Source organism: Phaethon aethereus (assembly GCF_964289735.1).
Source record: "Phaethon aethereus genome assembly, chromosome: 2".
NCBI classification, from domain to species: domain Eukaryota; kingdom Metazoa; phylum Chordata; class Aves; order Phaethontiformes; family Phaethontidae; genus Phaethon; species Phaethon aethereus.
In genome coordinates this window covers 63,203,956-63,221,470 of record NC_138582.1, presented here as the reverse complement: position 1 = coordinate 63,221,470, position 17,515 = coordinate 63,203,956, and the positions used below count along the sequence as shown (strand labels likewise).

Genomic DNA, 17,515 nt, shown 5'->3' with positions numbered 1-17,515 from the left:
AAAATGGCAGTATAATGAAAATACAAGCCTCTGTATCTAACAGGTTAACCAGAATTACACGGACTAGGTGACTCCAACACTAACCTCAAAGGAGCACAAAAGGCAAGTGTTGGACCAAAATCAGACTACTTCCAATTAGATTATTCTTCCCATATACTGGGATAAATTTTAAAAAAAATTAAAAAAATATAAAAAAAGGAATAAGAAACATTATGAGGCCTTACACAGAGACATGTCTTCTACACAAACTTGGTTAAAAGGGTTAGAAAGTGAGAGGGCATTTCAGGGAGAACTGAGCCCATGGTCTCCTCAATGAACATCATAACCCAAGACAGCTGTCCTGAAAGCAATGAGGACATTAGCACAAGAAGACAAAGCACAAGATATTCCAAGCATCTACTGTTGTCTGTTTAAAGAACTGAAATTTCCAAAGTTGATAAGAAATATCACAAAATACAGTTCAAATCCATGAGTATGCATGAACAATTCCTTCCTCTCTTTTCCCAAGACTGTTAAAAGATGCCAAAACCTGAAGACTGAATTAGCCTCTCTTTGCTTGCTTTATTTATTTTATTTTTCTTAAAAAGGAATTTGTCAACAAGTGAATTTGAAAGTCTGCTAGTTCAAAGAAGTCACAAATCAGAAGTTAATCAGAACTCATTTCAAATATTCAGTAACTGTAAGAAACTGAGACAAGCTTACAGATATTCCACATAGGGACAGAGTTTCTGCTTAAATGAAAAGATTAGTTACTGAAACTGTCAGATTTGACAGGCTGAATTTAAAACAATGAAACTTGAACTGAGTGTCAACACACTTTGACGCACACATCCCCATTTACCGACTGACAACTTAATCACGAGACAAAAAAAAAAATTAATTCCTCTATACACAGCAATAATGTAAAGAACATATTTCAGGAATGAATAAATATTTAGGAGAAAAAAGAGAATAAGAGAAGAACTGAATTTTATTTTTATTACGGATTTAGAGGAATAGTCTGAAAACACATTCCAGTCTGAGAATAGGGCAGAAAAAAGTTAAATCAATTTCTCATATGTGTATTCTGGGGTGGAGTCTACTGTATTTATTTCATAAAGGGAACCATATAAAATATTGTATCACATGATATATTATAACTACGTATTTACAAAGGGGAGAAATAGAAAATATCTTAAAATCTGTCAGTCTTTTTGTAAAGATATAATAAGGCAGGCCAAATAGGATGAGAGGAACAATTTGCAGAAGTTATAAAAACTATTATTAATCCTTTTTCTAACAAATCAACAGCAAGAATCCTGATGGTTTGTTGACCATTACATAACCAATATGAAAAATGAAGGAAACAAGAGGGCTGCTTGAATTTCCTCTAGATTCACATAGGAGAACCATGGAAATAATCCTGTGTCCATATTTTATATATGGGCTACATCACAAGATCTGTCTCAAATTGAAATTATCATGAAACAAACAGACAAAATGGGTAGTTAATAAACCCTGGAACCAGATACCAGTCATTAAAGAATTCAAAAGGCCTAGAAAACAACTAGCATATTAACAACTTTTAAAACTCTTCAAGAGGGGATCAAAAAAAAAAGACAGACCTAATACCTGTAACAGGAAAACTGACATTCTTAATTACAAATAATAATGAACATGAACACGTGAACAAATATATATTGAAAAAGAACCAAAAAAATTTTTATGCAAGAAAACATAGGGCTTACAAATCTATTTCTGTTTTCTGAATGAGTCAATAAATAAACTGCTGGGTCAGAGATCAAGGCAGGCCTTCAAAAGGCATTTAACAAAGGCCTTCCACAATGCTTCTTATAGAAACTTAGCTGACTTGGAAAAAGAAAAGGCCCTCACATGCTGGAATAACTACTTATTAAATTAGGAAAAAATAAGAGAAAAGGGACAAGAAGAGAGGAATAAATAACCAGTTTCCATGTTGTAGGAAGATCATAAGACACCCAAAAGCAACCATACTTGGCTTTTGCCACAGAAAAAAGGTCAGTATTATTTAGGAAGCTAGGTGAATACAAACAGGAGCAAAGATAATAGGAGATTAAAAGTAATAAAGACTTTCAAAGACAAAAAATATGAAGTAATGAAAATAAAAACACAGTTATGATTATACTGACAGATGTGCAGCTCTGAGTTTACTGAGCGGTACCTTTATTTTAAAATACCAGGTTTTTCTTTTTTAAACATATTATGCAAGAGCAGTAAAAAAGTAAACAGAAGATTAAGACTTATTAAGAAAAGCATATTAAGCATAACAGAAAATATAATTTATCCAGTCATACATTAACTTTTTCAATAGTGCATTTCTGTTTACTATTGTGTCTACCCCACACCCCAATTATATAAGTTTGGAGCTGGAAAGACAGAGAAATAATAATGAGTGATTGATGGTAATTAACTGTTATTATATGATACTTTTGTCAGGGGGGGAAAAAACAAACTGAATTGGCTTGTAGGATCCTGGAGTGGATGGAATGAAGCAAGAGGGAAATGAATTAATTTTTTATTTCAGTATCATGAAAATGCAGATGTAGAATTAAAGCCAGTTGGAAACAGTTGTGTCTGGCACAGGGCAGCTACTGGTCTCTTCTAACAGAGGCCACCTCTGCAGCTCCCCTACTACCAAAACCTGGTCATGTAAATGCAATACAGACAATTTTTCAAATTATTTGCATAAAAAGTGGAGTGTTGATCCATGACAGTTTGTAATCCAGTAATTTTTTCCCTTGTTATTATCAAACATCAGCATTACTTGCTAGAGGAAATGAACACATCTGTAAAACTCTCTTTATTTGTTTTTAGCTCTACACTTTAGTGTGTTTTCTAAGCAATTGAAATGAGAATTTCACCAGAAAAGTAATTAGAAAAAATATCATATAAAACCAACTGTTTCCCAAGTGGTAATTCTGACAAAACATACTGTGTTTTAAAAATCTTCTAAAGGAGCAAATTGTGCAGCCAGTGCTGCTTTACCATCACAATAACCAGCCCCAGAGGTTTGTATTGAAACAAAGGTAGTTCTCCACTGGATGAACAGTGCTAGATGAAGTATCAAAGTCCTTAACAATAAAACCATAATTATGTCTTCTTTCGAGATTTGTTCTGATGAAGAGCAAAATATATATTAAAAACTCAGTCCAAGCCATCTGTGACACAAAACCAAGAATGAAACGCATGGCAATTAGTATAAGCCCTTGCTATTCACCATCCAGGCAAATTATAAAATCCCTCCTCTGTACTGTGGTGGCTCCTCAAAGTACTTCTGGCAGATTGCACGCATTCAGAAGAAGGTAGACAGATCACTATGTACTGTGATCACTGTTGACAAGGAAGCAATTTGCATTTTGTTTTGTGTTTGGCTGTATTCTCACCAGTAAGTCAGCATAGCAGAAGTGGGTAAGTAGACTACAGCAGCAGGCGCTGAGGCCCATGCACAAACACAAGATGCCAGGTTCTGCCTGCTCCTAATGGCCCTTAATCCACGTGCAGTAGGAGGCCATCCCCAAAACTGTAATTGGTCCAGCCTGGGGGTTTGGAGCAAGGACCATGAATATCTGAAGCAGAGCTTCCCACATAGTTTCCTTCAGAAAGAATTAAGTGTTCACAAAATCACCCTGAACTAAAGCAATACCAATTCAAGGGCCAATGATGAGGGGATCTGCCTTAAAGCCATATTACTTCTTTAAACAAAAATGTTAAGGTATGTTAATGCAGAGGCAGCATTTGTCACCTTCCCTCGTTCCATTTATTTTCTCAACCATTTCTTAAATTTTATTTTACAACTGTACTTGCAAATACCATTCTAGTTAATAATTTGTGATAAGTTTTTGTGGAGCTTTAAGCAATAAGACTGTCTCTCATTAAAAGTGTTCTACTGTGGTAGGTTAACCTTGGCTGGCTGCCAGGTGCCCACCAAGCTGCTCTCACTCCCCCACCTCAGCAGGACAGGGGGAGAAAATAACATGAGGAACCTCATGGGTCAAGATAAAAGCTATTTAATGAAAAAAACAAAGGCCACATGTGGAAGCAAAGCAAAAAAACCCACCATAAACCAAAAAACCTCCACCCATAAGCAGAGATACATTCTTCCACTGGGAAGCAGGGCCTCAGTACACACAGAAGTTGCTTCAGAAGACAAGCACCTTGACAACAAATTTCCCCTAGCCCCAGTTCTCTTAGTTTTATTTCTGAGCACAACATCATATAGTATGGAATATCCATTTGATCAGTTTGTGTCAGTTGTCCTGGTTGTTTCCTATCCAAACCTCTTGCCCACCCCTAGCCTTCTCCAGGCCTTTGCGCAGGAAGTTGAAGGGACAGCGTTGATGCTGTGCACGCACTGCTCAGCAATAGCCAAAGCATTGGTGCCTTATCAACCCCTTTCTATCCACAAGTGCAAAGCACAGCACTGCATGGGCTGCTATGGGGAAAGTTAGTGTCATCCCAGGGAGAACCATTACATCTACATTCAAATAAATAGTAAACAGTTGGAACAAATAAAAATTAATAAATTTTAAAATGATCCAAATATTTCTGGGAATAATAAAATACAGTATGAACAATCTTTTTAGCTGCCTGTATTGAATATTTTGTATTATTTTTCTTAGCAAAAGAGAAAATCATTTAATACTTCAGTTGCCATAACTGTAACTGAGATTTCGGTTTCATAAAATAAATGTAATATATGTGTTTCATATACCATATAAAATGTATGTTACTAAGATCTGATCTCATCCAACAGCTTCTCATCCAAAGGGTTTACATGTAAGTAGTGGTAATCCATTAAAACACAGCAGACGATAGAAACAAAGAGGTCTGATATATAGAGAGATCTTTAAAAAACAGCCTGTTCCTAAGTAGAGATAAAAAATAGCTGGTAATATTTTTCCTTGAATCCTGAAGAAACAGAACCTTATGATGCTGCAAGTTTAACAACTGTGGTATTTGCAGTTTCCTTTCCTGGAAATCCAGTATGTAGTCATTATTTCTATAAATTTAGTGTTTTTTCCTTTCAGTTAATATACCCAATACTTCAATCACTTTGAAATCTTTGTAATACAACCGCATACCAAGACAGATGGCAGTATGTGTACTTTGGTAGTCTGTTTCAAACAGTTGCTTAATCTATAGAGAAAGGAAGAAAAAGATACTATCTTGATAATAAATCTGGAAGTGAGTACAAGTGTGTTATAACATCTTCCTTAGACAAGTACAGAAACAGAGAATTTGTGGTTTGAAATTTCTGTTGATTTGATTTTTCTAGATCTTAAAAAAGAATGCTTGAACTTTGCTTTCTTATTCAACTAAAAAATAGATTTAGGGAGCAGTAGTTTAGTCTCACAGCCCTTACCGGTGTTTTTTAGTTAAAGTTAGGAAGCATTCACATTCTAACTATTCCCATATAAAAAATCTGTATCCATAAAAATTAGAGGTTATACAGTGACACTGTGAAATTACAAAGACTTTATAACTACAGCAGGGTAATTATTTTCTACCATGTAAGAAAACCATCATCAAATATCTCATTTTGTAACTAGGAGGAAGAAAAACCCATTTCACAACTTTTGTCTTTTTTAAAAATATGAACAAAACCATTCTCATTGAAGTGGCTGCTGTAAAAATTAATTTCTGCCTATGAAATGTGAGGAACACACCCACCTCTGATATTCTAATGAGATGACCTTGGCTGGATTCCAGATGCTGACCCAGCTGCTCTCTCACCCGCTTTCCTCTACAGGATAGGAGGAGAATATAAGATGAAAGGGCTCATGGGTTGAGATAAATCACCCTCACAAGAAAAATAGACTTGACTGAGGGAAAGTTAAATTTATTGCCAATTAAAAATAGAGTAGGAAGGTGAGAAACAAAGATGAAACTAAAAATCCTTCCCTCTCACCCTTCTTCCCAGGCTCAACTTCACTCCTTTACTCCTGACTCCTCTACATCCTCCCTCTATGCACAGGTGGGGAATGGCAGATTATGGGTCAGTCCATAACAGCTCCTCTCTGCTTCTCCTTCCTCCTCACACTGTTCTCCTGCTCCTGCGGGGCGTCCCTCCCACAAGATACAGTCCTCCATGAACTGCTATGGCATGGGTCCTTCCCATAGGCCCCAGTTCTTCAAGAACTGGTCCAGAATAGGTCCTTTCCACAGGGCAAGTCTTTCAGGAACTGACTGCTCCAGCATGCCCTCCCCCAGGCTGCAACTCCTGCCAGGAGCCTGCTCCTGTATGTGTTCACCATGGGCTGCACCTTCCTTCACGACATGTCCATTGGCTCTGTTGTGGGGTCATGCATGGATGACCATATCCATATTGGTATTTGCTCCACCATGGTCCTCCATGGGCTGCAGGGAGCAACTTGCTTCACCATGGTCTTCTCCACTGGCTGCAGGGGAATCTCTGCTCCATTACCTGGAGAACCTCCTCCCCTTCTTCTCTGGCCTTGGTATAAGCAGAGCTATTTCACACTTTTTCCTCACTCCTTACCACACACTGCTGCTCAGCATTTATACTGTATCTCAAATGTGTTTCCACAGACGTGACACCAGCACCACTGATAGGCTCAGTTTTGGCCAGTGGTGGGTTCCTTTTTGAGCCAGTTGGAAACAGTTGTGTCTGGCACAGGGCAGCTACCGGTCCCTTCTAACAGAGGCCATCCCTGCAGCTCCCCTACTACCAAAGCCTTGTCATGTAAATGCAATACAGACAATTTTTCAAATTATTTGCATAAAAAAATGAGTGCTTCTTACTTTTCAAAAATCAGACCTTAAATGGTGATGATTTTAAAACCATCTTGCTAGGTAATGTTAAGCTAAAATGTTTTCATCTTAAAAATACATGTTGTCCATCATTCTATTTTTAAAATCAATGGATTTTTTTCCTAAGAACATTATAACCTCATCATATTAAAGATGGAAATTAAAACTAAAAAAAAATTAGTCTATGGATCCACAAGCTCCACAGTTCAGCATTCTTCACTTAGTTTCTGTACAAGTCCACTACAAAATATATTAAATGAATCAAATCTTTAATAACCAAATATTTACCATAATAATTAGAGAACGAACAGTTATTAGTCCCCCAAATCAATTTATAATTTTGTTTCAAGGTCATATTCACAGATGAAATAGAAAATATCTTTCCATAAAATGCATGTTTTGTGTATTGATCTATATCATCAACAAAGGCCTTTTTTCTTCATTTTACTCCTTCCTAGAATGAACCAGTTAGATCCATTTAGCATTTGTTGCCATGCTACTTGTCAAATAATACAGCTATTAATTTAAATTGTAGTCTCCATTCCAAGAAGTGCAGTCGATAAAACTATGTAGTAACAATGTTTGATCTCAATTGTTTCATCAATTCTGCTCATCTTGTACAACAGAAGTTAACCTTTCAGAAACTGCGTATGGAAACATTTTAAACGAACATGCTGCCAGCTAACAATAATATCAGACTCACATTTGTACAAAATATAATTAATACTAAATTTTATGTTCTGAACTTCAATCTGTATGATTTTCTACCATAACTGGCAAGAGATTGCACAAATTCTGTATTCTATAATATATGTATATATTTAATAAACATATTAAAAAGCAAGATAATTAAGCATCAGCATAGAATTATTCAGACAAGGACATAAGGACTTCACTTCTGTATTTTCATGTTTAATCTTACTAGAACTGTTATTAAAGAAAAAACATTGCCATTGTTTGTTTATACCCTTAAAAAGTATGAATCAGCCATACATCAATTAATAACACTGTATATTGTTCTAAACTACAATGGATCTCCAAAATCATCTCACAAATACATGTTTAGGAGAAGCTCAGGTGTTAGGCAACTATGTTTTGCTCTGGAATTCATTCCATAACACATTACCCATATCCCTTGTGTCTATTTGATCAATAAAGCCCTAATCATTCAGATTAAGATGCACAAAGATCTTCAGACAGCTGTGGTTTCAATCTTGCCTATGATCCCCTTTACTAACCTAATCACCCATATTTTACAGATCTCATCAACATACATATACCATCATATAACATGTTATTTTATTTGAACTCAAGCTACCATCCCAGGAAAAAAGGCTCCTGAATCAGAAGTCAAAGACATTCTTTCAGGTTATTGATAGTATCAAAGCAAATTAGACAGAAATTAGAAAGGTTCAATAGTGACATTAGGTTGTCTCTACATAGGAATAGGCAGGTTCCATCTAAGATACAAATTCAGTTAGGCTGGAATCCTTGAAAAAATCACTCTCTCCTTCCTTAACTCCTGTTTTTCATTTAATGGCAGCAGCCAGGTTAAAAAATATGCTAACTGACTCTACAAACCACTGTCTTCTCCACATATGGCTGGCCAGGTCTCCATTGCCATGGCTGATTTGGACATGAACTCATTGCTAGATTAATTTTCCTCATAAGGCTGTTTCTAACTTACTAACTTTTTGCTGTTTTGAATAAAGTTCATTGTGGCATTAAGGGTTCACCACAGTCCTTCTTTCCTCTGATATTGTTGACCTTTTATTTTACTCATGTTGTCAATGGGTGTTTGGTGTCACAGAAATCTGTTTATGGTGGTACCACTTGCTCTGCGTGCAGCCGGAGGCCAGAGCCCTGGAGACAGTGAGCTCAGGATTCTATGGCAGGCCCTGGCAAGGAGTCCTGGCTGAAAACCCTGCTGAGACTACAACAATGCTCAGCCTTGGTGATGATGCACCACAGGGCACGGTTACCAGCCCAAAATAGAGAAACTACTCCTGGCACAGCAGATGCCTCAATTCACAGCTTCTGGAGGGAAAATGCTCCCATCAAGTTTGTGCTATCTCCCCCTGAGGATGGGGCAGGCAGAGGTAATATCCGTGCCTGTAGATGGTATGCTCCAAGGTCTGTCACCAAGCTGAAGGAAAGGGACAACAGGAACCTTGTGAAATTCATCAACGACAAAGTCCTGCACCTGGGAAGAAAGAGTCCTTGCACCAACAGAGAGGTGGTCATTTTTCCAAAGTAGCTCTTGCTTGGAGACTGGCTGGGCATCAGTCTGCTAGTGGTGTGTGATTGTTTTTGCATCACCTTTTTTTTTTTCTTCACTTACTAAACTGTCTTTATCTCAACTGTCTTTATCTCAACCTATGACTTTTTTCTTAATTTTGCCCTCCTAATTCTCTCTCCCATCCTGCTGCTGGGGAGCGAGTGAGAATTGGTTGGGAGCTTAACTGACAGCTGGGGTCAAGCCATCACAAACACTCTGCCCAGAGAGTTTGTGCTGTCCTGGAAGTTTTTGAGCATGATGCCATACAGTATGGAATATCTCTTTGGTCAGCCTGGGTCAGCTGTCCCATTTGTGTCCCCTCCCAGCTTCCTGTGCACTCAAAGCCTTCTTGCTAGCAGGTCATCACAAGAAGCTGGACTGTCCTTGACTACTTAGCAACAGCTCAAAACATCAGCACATTATCAACATATTCTCACACCAAATCCAAAACACAGCCTCACACGAGCTGCTGTGAAGAAAATGAACTGTACCCTGGCTGAAACCAAGACAGGCTGGAAAAGACCTTTAAGATCATCAAGTCCAATCATCAACACAACACCAATAAACCATGTCCCAAACTGCCATGTCCACACGTTTTTTGAACACTTCCGGTGACGGTGACTCCACCACTGCCCTGGGCAGCCTGTTCCAATGTTTGCCCACTCTCTCAGGAAATAATTTTTTCCTAGTATCCAGCCTAAACCTCCCCTGGAGCAACCTGAGGCCATTTCCTCTCACCCAATCACTAACTACTTGAGAGAAGAGACCAACACCCACCTCACCACAACCCCCTTTCAGGAAGTTGTAGAGAGCGATAAGGTCTCCCCTCAGCCTCCTCTTCTCCAGGCTGAACAACCCCAGTTCCCTCAGCCGCTCCTCATAAGACTTGTGCTCCAGATCCCTCACCAGCTTCGTTGCCCTTCTCTGGACACGCTTCAGCACCTCAGCATCCTTCTTGTAGTGAGGGGCCCAAAACTGAACACAGTATTCAAGGTGCGGCCTCACCAGGGCTGGGTGCAGGGCCACAGTCACTTCCCTACTCCTGCTGCCCACATGATTTCTGATAGAGACCAGGATGCCGTTGGCCTTCTTGGCCACCTGGGCACACTGCCGGCTCATATTCAGCCGGCTGTCAACCAGCACCCCCAGGTCCCTTTCCACGAGGCAGCTCTCCAGCCACTCCTCCCCAAGCCTGTAGCGTTGCATGGGGTTGTTGTGGCTGAAGTGCAGGACCTGGCACTTGGCCTTATTAAACTTCATACAGTTGGCCTCTGCCCATCGATCCAGCCTATCCAGATCCCTCTGCAGAGCCCTCCTACCCTCCAGCACATCAACACTCCCACCCAGCTTGGTGTCATCTGCAAACTTACTGAGGGAGCACTCAATTCCCTCATCCAGATCATCAATAAAGATATTGAACAAGACTGGCCCCAGAACCGAGCCCTGGGGAACACCGCTTGTGACCGGCCACCAGCCGGATTTAACGCCGTTCACCACAACTCTCTGGGCTCGGCCATCCAGCCAGTTCTTTAGCCAGCAAAGAGGACACCTGTCTAATCCTCGAGCCACCAATTTCTCCAGGAGAATGCTGTGGGAGACGCTGTCAAAGGCTTTACTAAAGTCCAGGGAGACAACATCCACAGCCCTCTCCTCATCCACTAGGCGGGTCACCTGGTCATAGAAGGAGATCAGGTTGGTCAAGCAGGACCTGCCTTTCATGAACCCATGCTGGCTGGGCCTGATCCCTTGGTTGTCCTACACATGCCCTGTGAGCACCCTCAAGATGAACGGCTCCATGATCTTCCCCGGTACAGAGGTAGGCTGACAGGCCTGTAGTTCCCAGGATCCTCCTTCCGGCCTTTCTTGTAGATGGGTGTCACATTGGCAAGCCTCCAGCCATCTGGGACCTCCCCTGTTAACCAGGACTGCTGATAAATGATGGAGAGTGGCTTGGCAAGCTCCTCCACCAGCTGCCTCAGCACTCTTGGGTGGATCCCATCAGGGCCCATAGACTTGTGGGTGTCCAGGTGGCGGAGCAGGTCCTTAACTGCTTCCTCCTGAATTATGGGTGGGTTATTGTGCTCTTCATCCCTGTCTTCCAGCTCAGGGAGCTGAATACCCTGAGGATATCTGGCCTGGTTATTAAAGACTGAGGCAAAGGAGGCATTAAGTACCTCAGTCTTTTCCTCATCCTTGCTGACAATGTGTCCCCCTGCATCCAATAAAGGGTGGAGATTCTCCTTGACTCTCTTTTTGTTGTTAATATATTTGTAAAAACTTTTTTTGTTATCCTTTATGACTGTAGCCAGATTGAGCTCTAGTTGGGCTTTTGCTTTTCTAATTGTCTCTCTGCATGACCTAACGAGATCCTTGCACCCTTCTTGGGTTGCCTGCCCTTTCTTCCAGAGTTGATAAACTTTTTTCCTGAGTCCCAGCAAAAGCTCCCTGTTCAGCCAGGCCAATCGCCTTCCCCGCCAGCTCATCATCTGGCAACATGGGGACCGCCTGCTCCTGTGCCTTTAAGATTTCCTTCTTGAAGACTGCCCAGCCTTCCTGGACCCCTTTGCCCCTCGGGACTGTCTCCCAAGGGACTCTCTCGGCCAGTGACCTGAACAGGCCAAAGTCTGCCCCCTGCAAGTCCATGGTAGCAGTTTTGCTGACCCACCTCCTTACTTCACCAAGAATTGAGAATTCTATCATGTCATGGTTGCTAAGCCCAAGATGGCCTCCGACCATCACATGTCCCACCAGTTCTTCTCTGTTTGTAAACAGCAGGTCAAGCAGGTCACCTCCCCTGGTGGGTTCACTTACCAGTTGTGTCAGGAAGTTATCTTCCACACATTCCAGGAACCTCCTAGACTGTTTCCTCTCTGCTGTGTTATACTTCCAGCAGAAGTCCCCCACAAGAACAAGGGCTAGCGATTGTGAGACTTCTGCCAGTCGCTCGTAGAATGCTTCATGTGCCTCTTCATCCTCATTGGGTGGTCTATAACAGACTCCCAGCAGGATATCTGCCTCATTGGCCTTCCCCCTCATCCTTACCCATAAGCACTTGACTTTGTCATCACAGTCGTTGAGCTCTATACAATCAAAACATACAAACTCCCTAACATACAGAGCCACCTCACTGCCTCTCCTTCCATGCCTATCCCTTCTGAAGAGCTTATAGCCATCCATTGCAGCACTCCAGTCATATGAGTCATCCCACCATGTCTCTGTGATGGTGACTAAGTCATAGCTGTCCCGCTGCACAATGGCTTCCAGCTCCTCCTGTTTGGTGCCCATGCTGCGTGCATTCATGTAGATGCACCAGAGCTGGGCTATCGATTTCACCCCCAACACCAGCATGGCACCCCCAGGGTCATCTCTAGTGAGCCTGGTTTTATCCCCTTCCCCCTTCGAATCTAGTTTAAAGCCCTCTCAATGAGGTCTGCCAGCTCATAAGCGAGAATACTTTTCCCCCCTGGAGACAGTTGAACCCCATCTGTGCTATGATATGATGTGATATGATATGATAAATTAAGTACTAGTAACGGGAAATTCAAAATAGGTGTTTGTTACGTAAGATATTTCATAAAGGTAAGCTATATGCATGAACTGCAGTTTGCTGTTCCTGAGCCATCACAGAAATACAGAGAAATCATATAATTACATTTAAAAGCAGACCTCAAGTACAGAAACTCTCACTTAATCTTTCCCAAGAGAAAAAAATACCCATTGTAACTGTATCCCAGATCTGGTCCTAGTTAATCAGACTGCTATTATTCAACAGTAAATGCACATATATTACATTATATTATTTCTTATTTAGGCAACTAAGAATGTTATTATTTCTCACTGCCCAACTTGTAACATCAAGTATATACATTTAATGATTGGCTGGGTTGGGGTTTTTTTTGCTTTCTCTTACACAGCTTTCAGTCTCAATGAAAGTGCGAGTCTTCCAGATTACTGCCTAATTATTGTCATAGAAAAAACAAAAAATAAACACAGTTAAGTGTCTCTGAATAATTTATCACATAATTTTTATCAGTACAATGAGGTTTAAAAGTCAACAGATCTTTAAAGGAATGAAAAATAAGAAAGAAGGCTCTTCCTTCAGTTCCCTTTTCCCTAAAAAGAGATTCAATATTCAGTAAGACGAGAGAAATTATTTGTCTCACAGGTTTTTTTGCTTTGACCTTCATCAGAACTCTGTAGCTACCAAAGCTTACTTAATCTCTTCTGTTCCTCCCAGTCTTCACTTCTGCTCCCTAGTCTTGTCCGACATGTCATTTCCCCCTGCTAATTTTAAAAATGAAAAGATATTTCTGTCTGAATTTCTGTAGGGTACAGAAACAAAGTCACTGAGTTCTAATTGTCCAGGTCTGAAATGCAGATATGGCTGTTCTGTCTTGCACAACCCTTGTTTTAGGGACACATTTTGATGTTATGAAATAGTAATTCTTTTTGGGAGTGCTCCCCAAGTAATCAAACTAAGCCGTGCACATACCTTATCTTTAACCAGCAGCTTACTTTGTGCATTTTCGTGATCACAACTAGGTTTAGTTAGTGTTGTTTTATTTTTCATCTCCAGAAGTCCCTGAATTTCTTTTACCTGCAACTTCAATCTTCTGTTCTCTTCTTTCAAACTTTGCTTTTCTGCTTCAACTCTCTCTCTCTTTCCCCATTCAGAGGTATTCTCAAACTGCAGTCTTTCCAGCTGGGAGGGTGTGGGGTTGAAGGAAGAACAATGAAAAGAGAAAAAAAGAGAGAGGAATAATGTGATTTAAAAAAAACTGTTCTTTACCAGGTGAGGCTAATGACCTTACCTCAGGGTAAGGTAAGCATCTTATAAATCAGTCTAAGACATAAGTTTTCCATGTTTCATAAAGTTAGGTACTTGAATTTTTAATAAAAATACCCAAGAGAGTAAATCTTAATTAATTGTACCTTTACAGAAGTAAAGCTCAGGTAATGTTTTAATACAGTAACTGGTAACCAAATCTTATTTCTTTCCCTGTTATTTATGGAAAAACAGTATTTAAGAAAAAATAATAGAAGACTTTGTTTTACATAACATTGAGACTGATTTTGTTCTGACATTGTCAAAGTTCACTTTTTATTCCCCAAAAGATGAAAAATCACCATGTTTTTAGTTATAGTCTGTTCCAACTTTAGAAGGACGATAAAGAATATTGATTAAGCTGAAGAAGTTATAAGGTATGTCTTCAGTACTAGAAACCACTATCCTAATAACAAGAGAAAGGATTTTTGAGTTTTCACACTACTCTGTTTCTTGAGGTCACAATTGGTAGTCTTAAGGGAAATATTATCTTTTATGGCCAAAGCTGTAACCTTAATTTAGGATAACCAAGCTTTCTGAATTCATTTATCTAATCCACATATAGGAGGAATTAAATATATTCTGCTGGTTTCATCTGGGACAGAGTTAATTTTCTTCATAGAAACTAGTGTGAAGCGATGTTTTGGATTTGGGAAGAGAAAATGTTGATAATATACTGATGGTTTGGGTTGTTGATAAGCAGTCAAGGACAGTCTGGCTTTTCATGCTGGCCTGCCAGCAAGGAGGCTGGGGGTGCATGGGAAGCTGGGAGGGGACACAGCCAGGACAGCTGACCCAGGCTGGCCAAAGGGATATTCCATACCATATAACGTCATGCTCGGTATATAAAGCTGGGGGGAAGAAGAAGGAAGGGGTGGAGGGACGTTTGGAGTGATGGCGTCTGTCTTCCCAAGTAACCATTATGTGTGATGGAGCCCTTCTTCCCTGGAGATGGCTGAACCCCTGCCTGCCCATGGGGAGTGGTGAATGAATCCCTTGTTTTGCTTTGCTTGTGTGTGCGGCTTTTGCTTTCCCTGTTAAACTGTCTTTATCCCAACCCACGAGTTTTCTCAATTTTAGTCTTGTGATTCTTTCCCCCATCCCACCGTGGGGGAGAGAGTGACTGAGCAGCTGTGTGGTGCTTAGTTGCTGTCTGGGGTTAAACCACGACATATATCAACAAAAAGCCATACTATTAAGCTCTGTAAAGTAATTATCTAACAACTGATTTTATTTACTCCTTAGAGGCAACTAGACAAAGGTTTTGTCAAAAATATATGAAATGTTCCTCAGATTTCAAAAGAAAAATTGGTAAAATGAAATTATTTTTATAGCACAAAACAGATCCTTATCAGGTACTAATATATTTATCAGAATATTATTATTGATAAGTACTTACTATTAACACGTTATTGTTAACTGGTACTTATGAGAAGATTAAAATAACTAAGATAGATTAAAAAGTGTGAAAATGAAAGATTCCAGTTCTTTCACCTGAGATAAAAAAAGAAGAGAAATGCTAATACATAAAAGTTAAAATTTTAAGAACTTTACAATTTTCATTTCTGTGAGAACTAAAATTGCTAATTTGATAAAGTAAGGACTGACAACAGTGCAAGGCACTTCATCAAAGAAACAATATATCTGTGCCAAAAAGTCTTTCGAAACAGCCAGAGACATGTACTTTTTCAGGTATTGGTTACTTTTAATTTAAGATCAATTTCTGGCAAATAATGAAAAGCTACTGAAGATGAAGCAAAGAGAATGAGGTGTTACAGTATCAGAGAAACATAATTCATACCCTGTGAATTGTAACAATGTGACCATCTAGCTAAATCAAAGACTAAACTTGTCCCCATCTTATTTCTGAGCAAATAAAAACAATTAGAAACCCTATAAAGTCCAAGAGGCTCATTCAGATTTTCAGATTTTTGGATTTCCCAGAAGACTGAGTAAAGCGGAGGTGGGGGAAGACAACGTGCTTTTTTTCTCCACAAGCTTCGTCTTCTCATGATGAAGAACAATAAAAGACAAACAGCAGGGCCAATGTTTCAAACAGTTTCCATGTATGAATCAGATGCCGACCATAAACTTAACCATTTGAAAATGAGGTCCAAATGTCCATCTTTATGAACTTTATGAACAAAAGCTGCATCTAAATACTAAAGTATAAACCTTGGAATAAACAGGAAATCAAAGACAAAAGGACTAAGACATTACAAGAAAATACTTCATTAGCAAATTAATTAGATCCATCTCCAAATACCAAATTTCTAAGCCAATTCACATACCATATGACAATCATCAACTGCATGAAATTTAACAAGACCAAGTGCCAGATTGTCCACCTGGGATGGAGGTAATCCTGGTTGTATGTACAAATTGGGGGATGAGAAGCTGGAGAGCAGCCCCCATGAAAGACATCTGGGGGTTTGTGTTGATGGCAAGTTGAATATGAGACAACAATGTGTCCTGGCAATTGTGTCCTGGGGTGCATCAAGCACAGTATAGCTGGTTGGTTAAGGGAGGTAATTGTCCCACTCTACACCGTACTGGTGTGGCCCCACCTCAAGTACTGTGTGCAGTTTTGGGCACTTCAATATAAGAAGGACATCAAACTATTAGAGAGAGTCAAGAGGAGGGCAACTGAGATGGTGAAAGGTCTCAAGGGCAAGACTTATGAGGAGCAGGTAAGGTCACTTGGTTTGTTCAGCTTGGAGAAGAGAAGGTTGAGGGGTGACCTCATCACAGTCTACAACTTCCTCAAGGGGGGCAGTGGAGGTGGGGTGTGATGATCTCCTCTCTCTGGTGACCATTGACAGGACACAAGGAAATGGAATACAGCTGTGTCAGGGGAAGTTCAGACTGGGCATTAGGAAAAGGTTTTTCACTAAGAAGGTTTTTGGTCACTGGAACAGGCTCCCCAGGTCATGGCACCAAGCCTGCCAGAGTTCAAGGAGTGTCTGGACAATGCTCTTAGTCACATGCTCCTCAATGCAAGGAGCAGGGAGTTGGACTCGATGATCCTTATGAGTCCCCTGCAACTTGAGATATTCTGCGATTCTAAACACAGAGGATGAGAACTAACTACTTCACTTAGAAAAGTCAAATGTCAAAGAGTTAAAAACTGGATGGACAAAAAATGGATTATGTTTAAAGGCATAAAGGCATTTTATTCTACCAGCAAAAGACACTTCCTCGGGCTGTTCCTTCTCATCATGGATTATTCGCTCCCTGTAACTAAGAAAACAAGAACAAGAACAACAAATGAACAACATTCCCCACACACACCCCAACAGAATTCCTAAAACCTTGGCCAGTCTTAACATTATGATACGCTGTTGGAGGGTATTATTTGGAGAGAACTCTGAAACAGTTCTTAAAACTAAAACAGGCCTTTGATCTAAGATTAGGCAAACTAGCAAGTAAGAAAGGAAGGAATATATTCCTTTCATACCTGTCATCACATTGGCAGACTAACTGGGAATGCATTTTAACTTTTTAAACAATTATGCTATTCAGCAATTGTCTCTATACTAGAGATTTGCTCTTGTATGAAATGCCTTTACACAGGTACAAAACTACTAGTTTTGGGAGGTGGTCTATCTGGGTGAAATACAACA

General features: G+C 39.9%; 1 protein-coding gene across 1 annotated transcript in view; it reads right to left on the bottom strand.

Annotated features, from left to right (window-relative positions):
- Positions 1 to 627: 627 nt before the first annotated feature.
- The window catches only part of CCDC102B (coiled-coil domain containing 102B), a gene marked incomplete at its 5' end in the record, with an annotated part of 50,840 nt that continues 33,952 nt past the window's right edge, over positions 628 to 17,515 (bottom strand). Inside the window, 4 exon segments of the mRNA XM_081996609.1 lie at positions 628 to 851; positions 5,689 to 5,751; positions 5,753 to 5,761; positions 13,665 to 13,769. Coding sequence (XP_081852735.1) covers positions 762 to 851; positions 5,689 to 5,751; positions 5,753 to 5,761; positions 13,665 to 13,769 — 267 coding nt within the window. The 3' untranslated portion in view covers positions 628 to 761.